The sequence below is a fragment of the Diadema antillarum genome, unplaced genomic scaffold, assembly GCF_040938485.1.
Source record: "Diadema antillarum isolate AM-2024a unplaced genomic scaffold, OU_Dant_1.0 seq00000821_RagTag, whole genome shotgun sequence".
Classification (NCBI taxonomy): domain Eukaryota; kingdom Metazoa; phylum Echinodermata; class Echinoidea; order Diadematoida; family Diadematidae; genus Diadema; species Diadema antillarum.
The window spans coordinates 3,272,217-3,293,792 of record NW_027271698.1 but is presented as its reverse complement, the minus strand read 5'-3'; the positions used below and the strand labels follow the sequence as shown (position 1 = coordinate 3,293,792).

Here is a 21,576-nt window from a genome sequence, read left to right as displayed (position 1 = left end):
GGAAATTTCTTCATAGAAGCAGGGACCTCCAAGGTAGAAGTATCATCGCATTTCATCTATTATGTAATCATGTAACCAACCATGAACTGTAACTGTTCACCTGTACCTCTGTGAGAAATATTTTGTCATGCCTTACTGATCAGTGATCCAGGTGAACTAACTTTGTGTAAGCCTTTAATGAAAGCAGACAGACCTCTCCTTTCCCTTTCTTCTTTCTACTATCCTATCTCTACGCAAGTCATCCCTCCCTCCTATTCTTTTATATGTGTATCATGTACAAGGGCTGCATGCAAATCAAGCCACGCTTAAGTTGTAGCCCTACTGTATTATTCATTGTACGGTTGTATTTCTGATACGTTTCTGCTGTACATTGTATAAAGGCAATGAAGAAATAATATTTTGTTAACAACTGATGTTTATGTATGGCTCCAACAATGTATGTATAAATACATGTATAGTGAGGTGCCCGCACCTCGTCAGGGGCCCGAATACCGTCACCCCGCTTAAAATTGTTTTAAGCGCACTAAACAAAAATTTATGCCCGGGACTGTGTTCAGTACGCTTGAAACTTGGCAGGGCTACCACAACCAAGCACATTTGGGTGAAAACCAAACAGTTTTTCGCGAAAATCTGACATTTTAATCGGAATAGGACACTACGTGTAAAGTATCACCACTGTCCCCGCACGCATCTTTTACGTGTATGTCTATGGGAGCATCACAGTCACCCGCACACGTCTTTTACGTGCTTTGTCTATGGGAGCGCAGGTGACGAGTTGCGGGCCCCTTCCCTAGCGCGCAACTTTTTCGCATCGTTCGCGTTTGACGACGATAGCTGCAAATTTTCGTTATCGATCAGTGAGCTTGTGATTCCATTGGAAATTTCAGCATTTTTCCCGTATGTGAGATGAATTTCAAAGAATTTCAGTGGCGAAATGTGATTCAAATATGCGCAAACATTAACTATGACGAGGTGCGGGTCACCCAAGTATACATGTATGTTGATAATACAGGAATCAATACATTAAATCAAATCAAATCAAACTTTTGCTGCAAGTTTCATTTAAATCCGTTCTCAACTTATTGAGTTATTTTGCAAAGAGGCAAACCAAACATCAATGATCCTCCTCCATTTGCGGAGGTAATAAAGAAATAAACTAGAAATGTCGCTTTGGCGACTGGTACGCCTCCGCCATAAAGCATGATTCTCCTAATAGGTCTATAGTACACGTGGACAATGTGTGATTACATTTTCACAAAGTTGGCAAAATATTAACATGACACATTTGTTACAAATGTGTTGAATGTTCACCTTCCTTGACCTAGGTTTAATAGGATGAATAGGAGAGCATGTATTTGGGGATTTAAGGACTTTAACTTGACTTTGACCCTTTCATAAGTTTATGCATTGAGTAATTTTCAAGGTATGGAGAAAAAGTGCAATTTCTGTATTGAATAGTAAATTGTTACCATTTTCATCTGGCCTTTGACCCTAAAATTCATAAGAGAATCACTGTCAGGCAGAACATGCATAATTATGTACTAAGTTTCAAGATAACTTGAACCATTTCTGAGATATGGAGGAAGAAGTAAGTTCAGCACTTTTACTTGATCTTTGACCCTTTGACCTTCGACCTTTTTGGCAAAAAAAAAAAAAACTTCCCAGAGAATCTCTATTGGGTTATACGTGCATGCACCAAGTTTAAAACAACAACAATCCTGCTGGCATTGCGATACGAGGGAAATAGTAAAATTTTCAAGTGTTGCCATTGACCTTTGACCCCTGACCCTTAACCCCAAATTCCCTAGATAATCACTGCCAGTCAGTACATGCACAAATGCTATGTTCCATGAAGATACCTTGAACAATTTCCAAGATATGGAGAAAAAAGTTCAATTTTAACATTTTTACTTGACCTTTTGACCTTTGACCTCATGACTCCAAACTTTCACCAGAGAATCTTAATTGGGTAATACATGTATACACTAAGTTTCAAGAAAATATCTTTAGGCATTGCATAGATATAGGGGACATAGTGAAATTTTAAACATTTGACCTTGACCTTTTGACCTTTGACCATGAGCATGTGCACCTTAAAGTTGATAGGCACAAGTCCACCCCCAATACACATACATGTCAAGTTTCATTAGGATACCCCCAAAAGGTTTTTTAGTTACGCTGTCCACAAAATTCATTACGGATGGACAGAAGGACGGACAACCCGAAAACATATAATGCCTCCAGCACCACTTTGTGGCGGAGGCATAAAAAAAATCATGGGTAATAACAATGTTGAGTTGTAGAAAAGTAACAGCAACAGTGACATCAACAATGGACCATTGAAAAAAAAAGTCTTAGATGATGATGATGATGATATCAACTTACCACATCATTAGGACTTGAGGAATTACTAAGCCAAAACTGTACATAGTCATCCCCACGCACATAGAAAGTATAGTCGCCATCGTGTGGGGGCACAAAGTATCCAGTGAGACGAGAAGCAAAGCGGTCGGGACCCGCCTCTGGTTGCTCTGTGGTGCCACCATGAGGAATAATTCCTTCATATCGATAGTTGGGGTCACTGGCGTTTGAAAAATCTAGGGTGTGAAGGTTTTGTCTTGAAGCAGAAGCGAAAATTGTACAAACACAAAAAGCAATCAGTCAAAGAATTTGTGACCAAAGTGGTACAGGTACAAATGTGTATATAGACGTAGAAAAAGCTGGTGTTTGGATTTGGATTTCCTCTGAATAGTGTTCAATGTGAATTCGGATTGAAACCCTGACCTTACAGACTTAGTGAAATATGTGTATATATATACATATACACGGTACTAGGACCTCGATTATCCAGTCAATTATCCGAATTCTCTGTTATCTGGACATTGAATGGCTGATATCTTTTTTTTTATACATTTTAATGTCTTTTCAGTGCTAAATCTCACTCAAAACAAACACATGTTCAACCATTATCGTGCAAATACACGACAGGACATATTCCAATCATTGCAGCAGACTGTAACTTTCACGTCAGTTAGGGAGACGATATGTCAAATATAAAAAGATGTAGCCATGACTGCTTAGTTTAAGACACATAACGAGGAAGACTGATTAAAATACCTCAAATTTCATCCCTTCTTTAAAGGACAAGTTCACCTTAATAAACATAAGGTTTGAGAGAAAGTAGCAATATTAGTAGAACACATCATTGAAAGTTTGAGGAAAATCAGACAATCCGTTCAAAAGTTATGAATTTTTGAAGTTTTTGTGCAGTAACCTCTGGATGAGAAGACTACTGCAGTGTACGATGTCACATGCGTACAACAATATAAGGAAAATATAAAGAGAATTTTACAAAATTCCATCTTTTGAAAAAAGTACACATTTCCCTGACTCGTTACCGACAAATGTTATGGGTAATATTATTCCCCCTGCCTTTAGAAAGAGGCAAGTCAAGTGCTCTTTTATTATGTGAAAAAAGTGAAAATATGTTGAATTTTCTTATACATTTTCTTTATACTGTTGTACGCAAATGACTCACAAGCTGTGGTAGTCTCCTCATCCAGCGGTTCCAACACAAAAATTTTAAAAATTCATAACTTTTGCATCGATTGTCCAATTTTCCTCAAACTTTCACTGATGTGTTCTACTAATATTGTTGCATTCTCTCAATCCTTATGTTTATGAAGGTGAACTTGTCCTTAAAAACACAGTTATCCTAATTTTGCTCTTAGGCTCAGATCTATAAAGCCATGTCGAGAGTGTTCATGTACGTTACGTGGGCAACCACTGCATAGGCATAGACTTTGCACATAAAATGCGCATCTATCATGGACGTGAATACAAGTCTCACACGGCAACGCTAACACCAGCCCCGAACTTGAAATGACGAAAATGATAATCCCTGGGGCTAGTGTTAGTCAATGAGGAAAAAGCACATAAATCGCCAACACATGCCGCAGAGCTCAGTTCAGCAGACGACATTTAACACCAAGCCCAGCACCAGCAACGAGAAATACGTCATAATTTTGAGGTCAACTCCCAACACCGACATGATATCAAGTTCGGTTTTATCGCTGGTGCTAGTGCTGAGATAGCACTAGCACTAGCACTAGCACAGAACTTGAAATCACCCAATGCCATGCAGATAATTATAATGTTTGTAAATTGGTAACATGTGTATATCACGAGCATGACATCCTAGAAAGTGCTGTATTCAGAAAATATCTCTCTTTTCCGGCCAAATTGATTATCCGGACGCCCGCCGGCCCAACATGACCAGATAATCGAGGTCCTACTGTAATAATATTTTTTTTTTCAATATCTATATTTATTCTTTTAATTATGATATATATTCACATGTATATGTATATACATATCAATACAATGGGTGACACTGAAAAGCCAAGCACTGCTGTAATTACAGGAAAGAAAGGCCAAAAGCATGACAAAAGAAAAAGTGTAGAAGAGCTACTCAGTATGCTATCAGATGGGTCATCCTTTATTCACACACTTACACCACTTATGACATCTACACATTGTACCTCACAAGTAAAGAAGACGTTGACACACCTCACACTTACACATACCGCATATTTACATATATTGTATGTATTACATATAAAACAACACAATTCCTGTAATCATATCATGTGTAGATCAACTTACCTATTGGCATATCTCTGATTCAGCAACACCTCTCTCACTAGACCCCGATTACCAGGGAAGAGTGGGGAATCTGATGGGGCAGGGCCGGTGCGGCACTTCAACTTGGTGGCGGTAACAGACTCAGCATCCACTTCACAAGGCACACCTAAGAAAGAAAGACATTTTATTTCCTTAAAGGCATAATTTATTATTTGAAGATGAATTAAAAATCCAGCATCAGTGCTTCAAAATAGTTCTAAAATGTGAGTTAGGGATAGAACTGACCGGGATAAATTTTTGAATTAGTATGATTTCAAGTATTATTGAATTCACAAAATGTGAAGAACGGTTATATTAAAAATCGAGCTGTGGGGGGTCCCACTTGTAGTTATGTACCGTGTGGACACAAAAATCAACGTACTCAAATAGTTACGGTTTAGTGAGAAAAATAGTGATACAAAATGGATCTCCTTATATTTCAGGTTTTATTGCAAAATTCTTATATGTTAGGATTTTTTTTTTATACACCTGACCTACACATATGCATCAAACGTGATATCACAAACATTTTTAAAATCACTGCTCTCAATGGTAAACTGGACCTTTAACACATATCTAGTCCAGCAATACTTGAGTTGCCTACCATAATAGACCCTATCAGCACTTTTTGCTGAAGATAATATGTACAAGATTCCACAGGAATTTAAGTGAAATTCATTGAAGAGATCAATTCTGTTTCTTCTCGCTCATAAATCTAATAACCATTTCATGTGAACACTTCTTTCATCCTGATATTCCCAAAGTTACATGTATAACCTCCTCTTCTCCTGTCAACGCAGTACATTAGATTGCCACACTGGACATGCACCTTGCAAGTAAAGGGCAGACGCTCTCAAATTTCCAATTTTGGGAAATGGCATCAACTATAAAAGCACTTACATGATTTGATCACGCTCACACAACATTTGGGTACTATAGGAAAGTATTTTTGATGATATGAGCGATATCAGAAGAATGTTGGTGGAACCTTTTTTGCACCATCAGGAAAAAAAAGGCAAAACAAAACAAACCAAAACAAATCCCACAAAATTTAAAGAAAACTTGTGTTGTTTTTCTGAAAATAATATTCCACAACTCACCTCCAACTTTCACAAAGTCAACCTGTATGAAACCTGTTCCAGTGATAGTAAGTTCCGTACCACCTTCTGTGCTCCCAACTCGGGGAGAAATGTCAGCAATTTCTGTGACAAAATAATAGAGAACATAAAGGTACTAAATACCTGCATTCTTTTAACAGAAAATCTTGGCAGGATTGATTCTTGTTAGCCAGCCAATTACTACACAGTGTCATGCCCCCTCTCCAAAACAAAGCCACGTTGAATGATATAGAGCAAATTGCTCGGCAGCCATTTACGATATTTATCTCCTGTTACAGCAATACTTTATAGGATGAAAATATTGTAAGATATTATTTGACACACTGTAACACCACAGAAATTTGATGCTGGCAGTACCCCTAAGTATGAGTTCAACAATAAAAATTGACTGAAATCGTATGAAGAATAAGGAAGTTATGACATTTTGAAGTTTTGCTAATTTCTGCAAAACAGTCCTTATACAATGGATATGAATATGCAAATGAGTGAGCTAACCATGTCATAACCTCACAATTTTCCACTGATCATGTACAAAAAAACTGACCAAAATTCAATGTTTCTGTCACTGAAGTCATGATGTTATTCCTGGTTGAATAACTTCAGAATAATGATCAGTTTAAGATATATGATGATTTGAACCTCGGGCATAATTGCGTTTGAATGAAAAACTGGAAATTTCACGATTTTATGTACAAACTATATGGCAAGTTGTGAGGGGGTGACATGCTTACTTTTCCATTTGCATATCCAAGAAATGCTTCCCCCCAAAATAGGGAAACTTCAGAATGTCATAACTTCCTTATTTTTCATCCGATTTTGATCAAAATTATACTGTTGAACTGGTAATATTTCATTCTTTCTTATCAGACTAACTTATATTTGGACTTGATTTTCGCTTTAAAACTTATCATGCCTTACCGGGATACTGTTGAAAGTGGTATCTCTCGTCCTTCCCATTCACCAGGTAGGTCTGCCGCTGAGGTGTCGCGTAGCCATACTGTCCCGAGATCTTGAGGCTAAGTGGCCACGATCCTACAAAAAGAGATATGGTTGGCAAAGCTCTACAATTAAAGTATTAATACAGGTCAATGCGAGGTACAAGTAATCTGCTGAATGTCACTCATTTTTCTTCCTCACAGAAAAAATTGAGAATTCTCTTCTCAGAAAAGGTATGCCTTTGCAGAAAGGTATGGAATTATGATTAATGATAATGATAATGATAATGATAATGATAATGATAATGATAATGATGATTACAAGAAGCAGAATAGGAATAATTAGATAATCACTGCTTTCGTCTGTAGTAGTAGTAGTAGTAGTAGTAATAGTAGTATATGATTATCATTATCATTTCAATATTATCAAAATAGTCACTCACATGAAAATGAAAGATTTACTTATGTTATCATAATAATAGCAATAATATTATTGCTTGTACATTGTACCACCAGAATTGATACCAACATCATAACTGTCACCTTCATATATGACAAACAGCAATATTTAAGAACGGTAAGTGTGATGGTTTTGCAAACTGATCCACAGTAAAGAAGACCACTACTTTTAAAAAACAAATGACAACATTCATATTTCCAAACAAAATTCAGCTTTTCACATGTGTGAATAAGGAATTTTAAACCAATATGTCAGCAACAGAATGGGTCTGAAAATCAATGAAGGTTATCTTACAATCTAAATAAAGGAGTGTAGTGACTTGCCTGGTACGTTGGACTCTGGCAAACAAGCAATGTATGCCCACGCAGTATTGCCCTCTCTAAACTCAAGTCGATACCTTCATTTGAAAATGATTTAAGAAAAAGAAAACTGAATTGAATTCTCCTTTAGTAACAATACACGATACTACTGACTTTAAATACTGCTATTCTAGTAATATCAAGTTGTAATGTCACTTAAGATTCAAAGTACAGGTACAACTTGCAACTACATGAAGTTTCTCCACAATTTGCTAAAAATTTGATTTTAAAGGCACATGGTCCCGGTGGTTTAGGACGCACGGCGCAAGTTTCCTATAGAGACCTACTCTATCGACTCCTCTTTAGGGCTTACACTTTGGCCCATTTCCTCGAGTCCAAAGAAGTTTGATCCACTGCAGTCAGTGGTCTGATCACAGTTCGGCTCATGATTCGGCTGAGGGTGATGACAGCTTCAGCAAACTTCTTTTGTGACGTCATAATAACAAGCACATATGCACGCACCCTGGCATTACTACAGACTGCGTGATGCGCAGAGACGACAACGAAGGCAACATTACCTACCAACACCTATGCACTTTACTCTTGATGACAGCTCAACTTCGGCAATCTTCATATCAATGCTAATGGTGATGGGCAGTATCATCAACAGCGCCCTTTACAACACTGGGACTATGCGCCATTAAAAAGACAGCCAACAGCATTTTTTTTTCAGTACACCAACTTTAATGAGAAATCTTAATCTTTCCAAAAAAGAAAATGAATTAATCATGTGAGTTCACACTTTTACTTAGAACTCATTATCACTTTTTCTTACTTTTTTCACAAATATTAAATCAACCTGTCCAGTCATGCTATTGTTATATAGAGGCTTTAACTGCAATTACAAAAAGGAGAAATATTACACTGAAATTAAGGCTTTGGTTATGGACATTAACAATAGACAATGTACACACAAAATTTTAAGTTTGTCCTGTGAAGAGCAAATATTGATGGGAAAAAAATATATCCCCAAAACATAGGAACACATTCTGTTGTTACTTCCTGGCTGAACCAATTATGTATTGCTTTTTCTGACAAATAAAACAATTAACACTTGAGCTGTACAGCATTACACAAGATTATACTTCTTGTTTGCTTGGATGGATGCAATTTAATTATGTTTTGTAAAAATTTGTTTCAAAGACATTATTCTACACCGTATTTTGTTTTGACTTCACAAGCAGAATAAATAAAAACAACAACTAACAAACAAGCAAATATACAACTGTTAAATTCATCAATACCTGAACTGTTTCCCATTATTTTGTTAGTATCATATCTCTGGAAAACATTTGTAACATTAAAAGTAGCATCAATGATACAATGCTTTGAACCTCGAACGCATGACATACCATGTCTCTGTTTATTTTCTCTCTCAAACACTTCAGAGAAGGCAAACATAGGCTCGCAAAGAATTTTCTAGACACTTATGAGAAAATGGTATATTAACTCACGGCTCTCCGGTTTCAGGGTCGATCGGATCACACGTAGATGGACCCCATGTTACCCTGCAAAACAAGGGGGAAGCTTTCAGGATGACATTTTCTATAAAGTCATATTTACACAAAAATATATTTCATGGTTTCATAATGAAATGAATCAATAATTTATCAATATTTCAAAATAAGTCTCAAAACTTCACTCCTCCTCATCTTCCTATTTATAAACATGGTTTATTCTATTCAGACTGCTTTGTGGTATGGCCCTATCACCCAACCAGCCTGCATTCATGATTCTTCCTCCCCTTTTAATTTCCCTTTCATTTATTCTAATTCATTTTCACTACACAAGTACAGCACACTCCCATTTAACATACATACATTTCTAAAATGAAATTTCGGATACAAGGAAGTAAAAATTCAGGGCCAAAAATTGCCATCTAGATATCTTTATACTTTATTCCTTCAGATATATTTTTTTATAGAAAGAAAACTGCTTGTCCAAAGGACTTTCTCATGGGAGTCACCTAAAGTTGTCAATCATACTTTATTTCAACAAACTTTCTTCCCAGACCTCTTCACACAAGTGTCACAGATCACTCTACCACTTCCAAGTGGTTGAGTCACATTTTAACCACAAAGAAAACATTGACGATATGACTATAACATCTCTTTGACCCCTAGCTTTCCTGACTCCATAGGGCTTTGGAACTCTCTGCCAGAAGCCCTCATCAAATGTACCTCTGCTGACAGTTTCAGGCAGGAGGTACAGAAACTCCAGCTCTGATAGAAGGGGGAATGCTGTTTTTTAGCTGCACTTAGTTATGTAGTTATTTTATATGGCACTGTACATACACAACACCAGACCCGCCAAACAGTGCGAAAATACACCAGATGGTGGACTCCACTTACTCAGCAGAAGCTGTACAATACTATAGCGAAATTTGCATCTCTATACAATGTACACAACTCTCTGAAGAGCAGGCACAAACTTAAACTTTGTTCCGTGTGGTGTAAAGTGTATCGGACCATTTCACAAACTGTACTCTGTAACAACCATCATGTGTTAAATGATATTATTACAATAATCGTCGTGTAAGTTTTGAGTTTGGAATAAACATCTACACTGGATGCAGCAGTCCCCCAGGGTGGTGCTGAAGTGGTACCATAAAAGAGGGAAACAGAGGATGTAAGAGTATTCTATGAATTCTGAAAAGCAGACACACACTTCACATAAGACCTTAATGTAATGCTATTAAAAAGCAATTGATGGGACTAGTTAGGAGTTAAACACCTTGATGTTTGTTGTTCAGCAATAAAGTATAGTACTACTACCAGTACTAGGGGACTAGGACTTATGAGTAATATGGTGATGCAGGTGATATGTATAAGAATGTGCGTTTCTGTGAAGTGTGTTGCATCGTCTGTTGTGGAGAGACAAAATGCATTAATGGATGCAGACTGGTCAGTGTGTTGTGAACATTAGTCTGTCATTGGTTGGTCCAGGGCCAGGAGTGAACTGTAACATAGGTCTTTGAATAACCCCGCTAACACTTAGATTGCCGGCCTAAATAATGTTAAGCACAGATCTATACAAAGCCTAACCCCGGGGCGCTCCTTCACATACTTCGCATTCGGGCTGGCCTCAGTTTACACAGCACTGCCCTGTTGCTGCGCGGTGGGAACGGGACACCGTGGCTTCGCCAGGCGTCTACGTGGTCGGGCTAGCAGCGGCGACCAACGGAGCCGGATGCCCGGTGGTTACATGCAGTGCACGCGCGGTGGGCCTGCGTACTCAGTATCTGAATTACCTGTGATGACGCCCAGTAGTTTCTATAGGATCCTGTAAGATCTAGCTCCTTGGTTCACTTGGTATAGAAGCCGCGTCAAAGACTTGCATTCATCAGCCCCAGGTGACTAGTACTACACAGGACAGGGTCATTCAACAAATTCAGTCCGGAGCCTGGAAAGTTCTGAAAGTATATTCTGACTTAACCGCAGCAGCGACCCCATACGGACAAATACGTACCGTAAAGGGGTCGCACAGCAAACCTATACCTGTCACGGAAGCACCTTATATGGCTAAGCATTTACGTGACCAGAGACCAAAATACAGGGTTTTATACTAAAATTACTAGCCTTACTCTTAGATAAGATACTTACAATCACGGCAGGCGAAGTCGATTTACAATATGATCTGTTTTGAGAGCCCTGTGAAAGAGTTTATCCGAGGGTTTTATAGTCTTAATGTATTTCGTATTGTAGTACGACTTACACAGCGCATGCGCTAATATGGATAAAACGTAGCACATACTGTAACACGCAATGTATGCGTGTGGAAAAAAAACGGAAAGCTCGCTGAGAACTGAAATGAATATTCATGAGACGTAACAAATAGAATGCATGCTGGGCGATGATTTACTATCGGGCCTACCGGCACTTATTTATTTCGTCTTTTAAGCACATTTCGAATGTGTAGTTCATTATTTATTTGCAATAAAGGAATTGCACACATAATGAACATCTGGAGAAGTGAAGGATTAAGAAAATAACAGGTGATTTTCATGATAGAGGGTATGTTTTGGTTTTTTTTTTTGATTTTTTTCCCCAGTCTGCAGAGGCAATGCCCCAGATGTCTCATCTATAGATCAAGTTTCCTTTCACACTGTACATTACAGTTTTAATGTTGTACATTCACAATGGGCTCCACTCACAAGCTCTGCTTCTTGGGGACTCATATTCATTTTTGCTTCATGTTTATTTTCTACTGTGATTTGAATTGAATACACTTCTGTTACATACATGTTTTGTTTATTTCCAATAGTTGAGAATTGTTTTATTATTTATTGAGAGACCTTTTTTTTTTCCAAAGACTTACTACCGCATGAGAGGAGATCCTTCCTGTCTTTCTTTTTCTGTCAGGCTTGTCACTTTCTGTTTGATTGTGTGTATGTGTGTGTGTGTGTCCGCGTGCGTGTGTGTTTCATAATCATTGTGTGTAACAAGTTGGAAGAATTGGAAGCTAAATTTCTATGTACTGTGACATACAGATCAATAAAATTGACTCTTGAGTATTCATTCATTTCATTCATTCATTCATTCATTCATAGCAATGGGACAAGAAGTGTCTTCTGAAAATTTTTGAAATTTCAAATGTCATAACTTCCTTATTTTTTATCCGATTTTATCATTTTTGCACTGTTCTGCTGGATTTTTTTTTATCATTGTCGTGAAATTGATAAAATTTTAGATTGGCTTTCATCTTAAAGGCATAATGGATTGGTTAATGGAAAACTAGAAATTAACCCTTTCAGATCCATCCACATGGTCATTGGGATTGTATTCCATTGCTCCCCAAGGCTTTTTTTTTTTTTTTTTTTTTTTTTGATGTTGTCTTGCTTGATCAATACCCTTTTAAGCCTTATTCATACGTGTATGTACAATACTACTGAAATGCATGCCGGTATTCCCCAACGCGTTTACATCGTTCGTTTGCTTGCGATCGGCGGTCATGCCATCAGACAAGGAGTATGTATTCGTAGAGGCGCACGCATTTCTGTGGTCATTTCACTCATGCCTTTTTTTAACCCATGATCCGATCCCGGCTTTGTAGCAGCGTGGCAGATGACATGTTAGAACGAGTTTACTTGTGCAGATTTTTAGAAAAATTGAAAAAATTACAGCAGTATAAAGATCTGATTGCGTTTGTTTTCATTTCATTCCTTCAGAATGGTCTCATAATGAAGATAGGCACAAAAGGGATAACAAAATTTGTCCTGTTGTGTACCTTTCGAGAACGCATGCACAAAATGTGACGAGAAAAAAATTTTAAAAAATCATAAAATCATCGCAGTCCCGTTGAAATTTGCGGAATCAGTAGGCGCGAAAAGGATCTTGAATTCGGTCCTGCATGCCATGTTGGTTATCAAAAACGCATGCACAAATGTGAAGAAATTATCGGGAAAAAAACTACTTTCAATCCTTCTTGTGCGTGCATCACAACAGATTACAGCCGAAAGAATTCACGAAATCATCGCAATCCTGCTGATATCTGAGTTATAGAAATAGGCGCAAAAAAAATCGTGATATTCGAATAGTGCGAAGAGATTATAGGGGGAAAAATAAAAGACACATTTTCAACCCCTTCTGGTGGTGCATCATCAAGATTACAGCCGAATATCAAATCATGGCAATCCCGTTGAAATTTGAGGAAACGATAGGCGCAAGAAGGATATCGAATTCGGCTCTGAATACTGTCTTTCAAAAAACGCATGAATAATTCCGAAGAGATTTTCGGGAGAAAAATAAAGAATGTTTTTTTAACCCTTCTGGTGTGTGCATCACAAAAGATTAGAGCCGAAATAATTCATAAAATCACCGCGATGCCGTTAAAGTTTGAGGAGACAATATAGGCGCAAAACGAATCATATATTTTCGGCCGTGAATACCTTCTAATCCGAGAAGACGCGCATTTACGAAATGTGGGAGAGATTATCTGTAAAAAGTATAAAAGGACACATTTTCAACCCCTTTTGGTGTGTGCAAAGTAAAAGATTACAGCCGTAGGAATTCATGAAATCGTCACAATCCCGCTGATATTAAATTGATATATGCGCAAACAGGATCATGAATTCGGCCGTGTTATGATCTTTCAAGAACGCATTTACAAAATTCGAAGATTTTATCGGGGAAAAATAAAGAACACATTTTCAACCCCTCTTGGCATGTGAATCATTAAGATTATAGCCGAATAATAATCCATGAAATCATGGCAATCCCGTTGAAATTTGAGGAAACAATAGGCGCAAAAAGGATCGTGAATTTGGCCCTGCATGCTGTGTATCTTTCAAAAACGCATACCGCATGTACAAATTCGGGAGAAAAATAGGACACATTTTAAACCTCTTTTGGCGCGTGCATTATAAAAATTACAGCCAAAATGATTCATGAAATCATCACAATCCCGTTGAAGTTTGAGGAGAACAAGAGGTGCAAAAAGAATCATGAATTCGGCCGTATCATTTCTTCTAATCCGAGAGGACGCATTTACGAAATGCGAAAAGATTATCGCAGCAAAATAAAGGGCGCATTGTCAACCATTCTGGTGTGTTCATCACAACAGATTACATCCGAACAGTGATCCGAAGTAAAGTTCATGAAATCGTCACAATCCCGCTGATATCACGAGGTAGAAATAAGCGCAAAAAGGATCGTGAATTCGACCCTGATGCCGTATGCTGCCGTATATACCTTTCAAGAGCGCATGCACAAATGCGAAAAGATTATCGGGAGAAAAATAAAGAACCCCTTCTGGCACGTGCATCAGAAAATACTATACAGCAAAAATAATTCATATAATCATTACAATCCAGCTGAGCACCAAAAATGTGAAAAGCGCAGCAACTTAAGTAACGCGTGTTACTCTACGTGCGCCGATGTTGACAAAAAGTCACAAACGCATTTGATACAATCTGATTTTGTTCATAATCATTTAACACTTTAATTCACAAACATTCAATTCTTTTAAAATGGTTCTATACACGAAGAAGAGATAGGAGTACAAAGCATCACAAATTCGACCCTGCAGTGTACTTTCAAGAACGCATACTTGTAAGATACGGGAAGAAATTTTCCGCATTTCAGTCCCTTCTTTTTTTTTCACTTCCTTTTCGTATCAACAATTCACAAATGATTCCTTTTTGTTCCTTCTCAAGGAAATGATCCATAAACAAGGCACTTGAGTTTACAAAATATTTATTTGCAAAATGTATTTTTTTGGGGGGGGGGGGTGGGGAGGTAATATTATTGTCGACAAAAACATGAAAATAAATTTGCAAGCCAGTTAATGCTTTTTCAGGTTGTTGTTGACCAGTAAATTTTCTGTTCCGACCAGTACAAAAATGGGGAGGAAAAATGGACATTTACTGATCCGACAGAGACAGGTTGGACCGGCAGAAAAAAAAAAATGGGTTAGTGTGCAGCCCTGCTTTATCCAACTTCCAAGATTTGGTGATGAAACCAAAGCAAGCACTCTTGCCAAACTCAGTTGGCAACATTAGGAAGGTGTCATTCTGTTTCACTGCGTTCTCGATAATTTCTATTTGCTCCACTTTGAACTTCATTCTTTTTGCATCCTCCTCTACTTCACTAAGAGCATTTTTGAACTCCATGATACCTATGGTATTGGTACGAACAGGTGTCCTTTATTAAATGAGACCGAGAACCAAATACGAGCAACATTGTACATATGGCAGATGACGTAAAATATGCATATTCATTTGCGCATGCGCAGATCAGTATATTTACGTGATAGTTCAAAACGTTGAACGGACAGTATCTCGAGTAGACGGTCTCAAAGATGACTGTTTATCTTGTTTTCGGAGGTAATGGTGAGAAATACATAGTCGTTTCTATTGTTCAACAATAATGGTTTTATATCATGTGGCTTTTCGTTGCGAATCCAAGTGTCCTTTTGAGCGGTGAGTTGTTTACGTGTTGCAGTGCATTTGAGTGCTTCCTAAAATTGCATGGGTTGCTTCGGGGCGCTGTTACTGTGTTACAGCGCCAACATTGTCATCAGACTGCAGACAACCGATTCCTGGGAAGAGATTCCCTCTCCCTCCTGATGATCAAACCATGGATTTGGAATCATCTCCTTGTGGCTTGGTCATCATCTCGATCTCCAGCCTAACTGGGTAGTCCGTTAGTCGTGTGATTAATATCCAGGCAAAGATCCTGCACTACATCAACATTAACTCCCAGGCCTCGCCTTTTATCTACACCAATACACCTGTTGCCTCACAATGTCGCTCTGGCGGCGGCGCAGGGAGAACTTTGGTCCAATCACACTTTTCTTTTCACAACGTCGCACATTGGAGCATGCATACCAAAGACGGTATTACTGTAATACGACAAAGCAGATCAACCACTTCAACAGCAGCTGCTGCCCTCTGGCGTTCACTCTTAGGATCTTGCACAGGCCATCATGCATGCATACGCACTGAGAGTTCAATTGGTTGTTTTTGTTGTTTATATTATTTCGACGCATATAGAATGAAAAGTTTGTTCGGAAAAAACCGATAAGTCCATATTTGCCAAATGGAGATATTTGCGATTAAAGGTCAAGAAAAATAAAGAGAATAATAAGAAAATTTTTGCTTCTTTTGACCATAACTTCAAAAATGTACCTTGATATGTAGTGACCAATATATCATTTAAAAGGTATTATTTTGTACTTTATGACAGAGACCGTACTTCAAAATCTTCAAAAATGGACTTATCGGTTTTTGCGAACAAACTCTTCATATGTACATTGGTTTTCCTTTCAGGTTATGTTTTGATACTGAAATTCCTCATTGCAAATAAAAACAAATGAAATGAAAATGGTAGATGGAAAACACACTTGAAAGAATGAGACTGTATTGGAAACTGGGAGATTAAACTAAGTTAAATTGAATTAAATAAAATAATGAATGTACTTCTGTATCACAACTCCACTCGTGCCTTCATCCTCATTTGACTGCTGGAGACTGTCGTAAATGATGGTGTAGAACCTTCCGTACAAAGTGGTCTTGGTCCCTGTACATGGTGAAATAAAGAAATAATGTTTGGAATTTGGTCGAAGGCTTGCATTCATCTCTCTTCTTTCAGACGGTCTAAATTTGCGAAATCAATTCTAAGTATTTGTTTCTATAGCTTCTTCCTTCCTTTCTGTCTTTCTTTCTTTCTTTCTTTCGTTGTTCATACACCTGCGGCTGTACAAGCTAATGCTTTTACGCAGGCCCCATCATATTTTTTCGCATTATGAACACAGTTTAAATTGGCATGCATACAGACCTCGTGTTTATACCAAATCAAACTTCTGTACATTCTGATGAAGTCTCATCTAAATTATGTTTTGTATAATTTTCGTATTTATATACTTTATTGTGATATATGTGAGAAATATGAAAATAAAATTGAAATGAAATGAAAAATGAAAATTTCTTTTTTGCACATGAGTTGGAAGTTCGTAGAATGATCCTGAAGCTCGAAAGGGTCCAATCAGCAGTGATAAGGATTATAATGATGTCAATAATTATGTATTCAGAATAACGATGATGAAACCATGTTTTATTGCTTCGTCTTGTTTCAATGTAAATTTCTGCATTGACAACGAAATTCACACGAAAATAAATATTGCCGATAGCGTTAAAGACTGCACAATTCTCGTGTTAATCAACAATACCAAGTATGATTCTTCATATGGAGGTCACTTCTTGTACACAACGAGATGGCATTTGAATGAATTGCTATACTCGGCTGAAAACCGTTCTATGCACAAAGAAAAATATAGATGATCACTGACATTGCGTAAAGGCTCTCAGTCTCCTTAGGTTAGGAAGATAGTGACACAACTAGAGTGTCATATCGAACGAAGAGAGACGGAAATGTGCACTAATCTAAATCGCTTAATAAACAAAATGTTCTACCACAAGCAAAGGAGGTTAAACCCACGATCATACAGCCCACGAGTTCGACATTGAAAAAAGGTCCTTGAGTCATACAGTCCACGAGTCATATACAGCCCGTGAGTATGACACTATACAGGCAAATAACACTGTAAAGGTAAAAACAGCCCACGAGTTTAACATTAAAACACGGGGCATAACGTGTCGGTCTAGTGGGCCTTGTTTGTATAGTGTGGAACTCATAGGCTGTATGACTGGTGGACAGTGGTGACTCGTTGGCTGTATGGTCACGTGCACCCAAGCGAAGTGCTGATTGTGGGGACTTGAAGCTTCGCCGTATCCTTATTATACATGATCTTTATGACTGATTAGAAACCCCTCTTACAAATTATAAAGGATGACTTTGATAAGGGTTTCGGTCCAACGAACATGATTGTGCTGGCGGTGTCATTTAAAATAGAAGAAATGTATGAGAAGTTTCTAATGTAATCATATTTTCACAAATCACTGGTATATATTAATGATTCACAATATCAAGCATAACAGTATGAGAAGTGACGATGACGCAAACACCTTATACAGTTCCACCTGAAATTCATGAAGATTATTATGAACAAGAATCCCTCTCTTTTTTGGTCAATAATTTGGCACATTTTATGTCATTATAAAAAGTTAAACTTTTAGTACAATTTATTCTAAAATCATTCAGAATTTGGTTGCTTCTATCGTAATCAACTTAATGTTGTAACAATTTGTACTTTTTGGATCATTTACATTTTGTGACATTCCGTTTTTTCAAATGTAATGTTCTTGTTTTGTTTTATAGCTAAAATATAAATATGGAGTTGTGTGGTTTTATATCTTAATGAGTTGGTGACCCACCGATCGGTCCAGACTGGGTGTAGATTACTGTAGTCTGTGCTCCTTGATCTTCTCGCCAGTACTGAAAGAAAAATTAAAGACGACATGAGAAACATATAACAATGGGGGCGCTGTGGCATAGTGGATAAGACTCCCGACTCCCGATCGGAGGACCCGAGTTCAAATCCCGCCCAGCGCTTACGTCCTTGGACAAGATGTTTTACCCACCATGTCCCTCTCGACCCAGGTGTATAAATGGGTACCTGGCAACGCTGGGGTAATAATAATGGCAGGGTCCTCTGGTAGAGCAGTGGCAACACTGAAGAGGTTACCCTGGGTAAATAAGATCTTATCATTATTATTATTATTATTATTATTATTATTATTATTATTATCATTATCATTATTATAACAATACACATGAGGATCGGGAAATATATGTTGCACTGTGATTTTATAGTGATATTCTTGATTTAACAGCGTTAAATCGCTCATTATTTACTCGCAACTGCACTTTTTAAAATTCACTGCGTAACATATAAACGACAGTGAGTAAGAAGCATAATGTAATGAACATTATTTGCCTGAGGCCCGTTGCAGAAAAGTTACTATGATGGTAACTTTGCATCCAATGGTAACTTTCATGGAATTGCTGATTTTGATTGGCTGTTGAGTATTGTTGCCATGGTAGTTCCCATTGGATGGCAAAGTTACCACAATAACACTTTTATGCAACAGGCCCCTGATCTCTATTTGATTATATCTAAATTTTACCGCTGTAATTAAAAATTAATCATATCGTTGAATCTTATCCCATCTCAGTATAGGTATAAAACTATCAGATCTCGGAAACTTTGAAATTCAGTAAGTTTATCATTCAGGTTCAATTTTGATCAAACTTTTAGCATTTTATTCGTCTAATTTCACTCTATATCCAACTTGATGAACTGATCACAGCAAACCATAAACCACATCTCTTTTTTCTCTCTGTAAATGAAGTGTGACAAACTAGTCAAACTTCGCTATCATTCTCTGTCATTAATCATTCTTAGACTTAGCACATTGTTAAAAGGGAAATTTTTGTCTAGTTTTAGAAAAAAAACCAGCAAAAAATATAATCAGGTCTGCACAATAAATAGAGTAAATCGTTCATTTTAATATTTCAGCAGTAATTTGTTTCTTTATATTTCAATTTTCGATTTAAATGAAATTTTATTTCCAATAACACATGTTTGTCGTCGATAACAGATCCAAAGAAAACATACTGTACAATGTATTACAAAAAACAAAACTGCATATGTTGTGGAACTAATATATACTATTCAAAATAATTGAAAATCAATGAAAACAGGGACCACGTAAAGACAAGCTTGTAGGACTGTGGGCCATTCAATACATCGAACTTACAATACAAACTGTAGTTACATTACTTACATTTTTTTTTCGTTTATACAGGGTAAAGAATGAAAGGTTTACTCTTCGATATTGCCATACAATCTTTCTCCAACTCACCCGATATCTGCAGCCGTGGTTAGTGCATCGAGGAATGACTTTACCGTTAACTTCGACAACCACCTCGTAATATCCAGCGACTCCCGGCCTGAAGACGACAATTGTTAAAAAAAAAGAAGAAATAGACCCTCATTTCGTTATAAAATGCTCACAGAAGAATGCAGAATGATAAAAAACAACGACATATATATATATATATATATATATATATACATATTATATATATATATATATATATATATATATATATATATATATATACATACATATATATATATATATATATACATATATATATATATATAGTCATCAAAATATGAAAGTTCTGCGTCGGGGTGTGATGAATAGATATCAAGAGTTGAGAAACAGTCGAATAAACACCGCATACAGGAGCAAAGAAAAATGGACTGACGTTTCGGTCAAAGGGCTCGACACTAACGGTGGCCCAAAAACGCACGTCGGGCCACCAAAATTTCAGATATGAAGATTTTGGTGGCCCGATCGGGCCACCAAAAAAGTCGGATGTTTGCCTTTACTTTTGGAAATGAACAGCGGTAACAATCGGCTCCCTAAGATGCTAAAATAAAATTAATGTCAGATGTTTGCTTTTAATTTTGGAAATGTAATATTCGACTCCGTATGATACTAAAATAAATGTCGGATGTTTGCTTATACTTTTGGAAATGAATAACGGTAAGATTCAGCTCCCTATCCCTACGGTGCTAAAATTAATGTCAGATATTTGATTTTGCGTTCGGAAATGAATAAGGCTAACATTCGGCTCCGGAAGATGCTGAAATAAATGTCGAATGTTTTCTTTGACGGTCGGAAATGAATAACAATAATATTCAACTCCGTAAGATGATTAAATAAATGTCGGATGTTTGCTTTTACTTTCGAAAGTAAAAAGGCATAACATTCGGCTCCGGAAGATGCCAAAATAAATGTCAGATGATTGCTTTTACGTTTGGAAGTAAATACCAGTAACATTCTGCTCCATAATCATGACTCTAAAATAAATATCGGATATTTGCTATTACATTTCGAAATGAATAACAGTAACATTCAGCTGCGCTTGATGGTAAAGTAAATGTCTGATGTCTGCCTTCACGTTCAAAAATGAAAAACAGTAACATTCGGCTCCGTATGCTGCTGAAATAACTGTCAGATGATTCATTTCACTTTCGGAAGTGGACAGCAGTAGCATTCGGCTCCGTACGATAATGAAATAAATGTCGGATGTTTGCTTTTAAATCTGGAAATGAATAACGATAATATTCTGCTCCGTACGATGCTAAAATAAATTACAGATTGTGACTTTTACATTTGGAAATGATTAATGGTATCAATCGGCTCAGGTAGGTGCTAAAATAAATAGCGGATTTTTGCTTTCACGTTCGGAAATGAATAAGAATGACATTCAGCTCCGTAAGATGCTAAAATGAATGTTGGTTGTTTGCTTTCACATTTGAAAATGATTAACGGTAACATTCAGCTCCGTAAGGTCTTAAAATACTAGTAAATGTTGGATGATTGCTTTTACAATCACAAATGAGTAACGGTAACTTTTGGCTCTTTACAATGCTAAAACAAATGTCGGATGTTTACAAATGTCTGCAAATGCTCCCACTTTCTCATTTCAAACGTAAGTTTTGACTACCTAAATATAATAGACATCAACTTTTATAATAATCTACAAGCCTATTTGCTAAATCTTGGCACTCAGAATAATGGTAAGATGATTTAATTTTCTATTCAT

The 21,576-nt window shown here is 37.1% G+C and overlaps 1 protein-coding gene across 1 annotated transcript in view; it reads right to left on the bottom strand.

Moving 5' to 3' along the window:
* The window catches only part of LOC139739942 (fibrocystin-L-like), a 134,934-nt gene that overhangs the window by 66,300 nt on the left and 47,058 nt on the right, over positions 1 to 21,576 (bottom strand). Inside the window, exons 4-12 of the mRNA XM_071650541.1 lie at positions 19,818 to 19,905; positions 18,327 to 18,387; positions 16,473 to 16,572; positions 9,010 to 9,063; positions 7,520 to 7,593; positions 6,720 to 6,869; positions 5,784 to 5,885; positions 4,666 to 4,810; positions 2,386 to 2,617 (exon numbers count right to left, since the gene is read on the bottom strand). Coding sequence (XP_071506642.1) covers positions 2,386 to 2,617; positions 4,666 to 4,810; positions 5,784 to 5,885; positions 6,720 to 6,869; positions 7,520 to 7,593; positions 9,010 to 9,063; positions 16,473 to 16,572; positions 18,327 to 18,387; positions 19,818 to 19,905 — 1,006 coding nt within the window. The remainder of the gene's footprint in view (positions 1 to 2,385; positions 2,618 to 4,665; positions 4,811 to 5,783; positions 5,886 to 6,719; positions 6,870 to 7,519; positions 7,594 to 9,009; positions 9,064 to 16,472; positions 16,573 to 18,326; positions 18,388 to 19,817; positions 19,906 to 21,576) is intronic.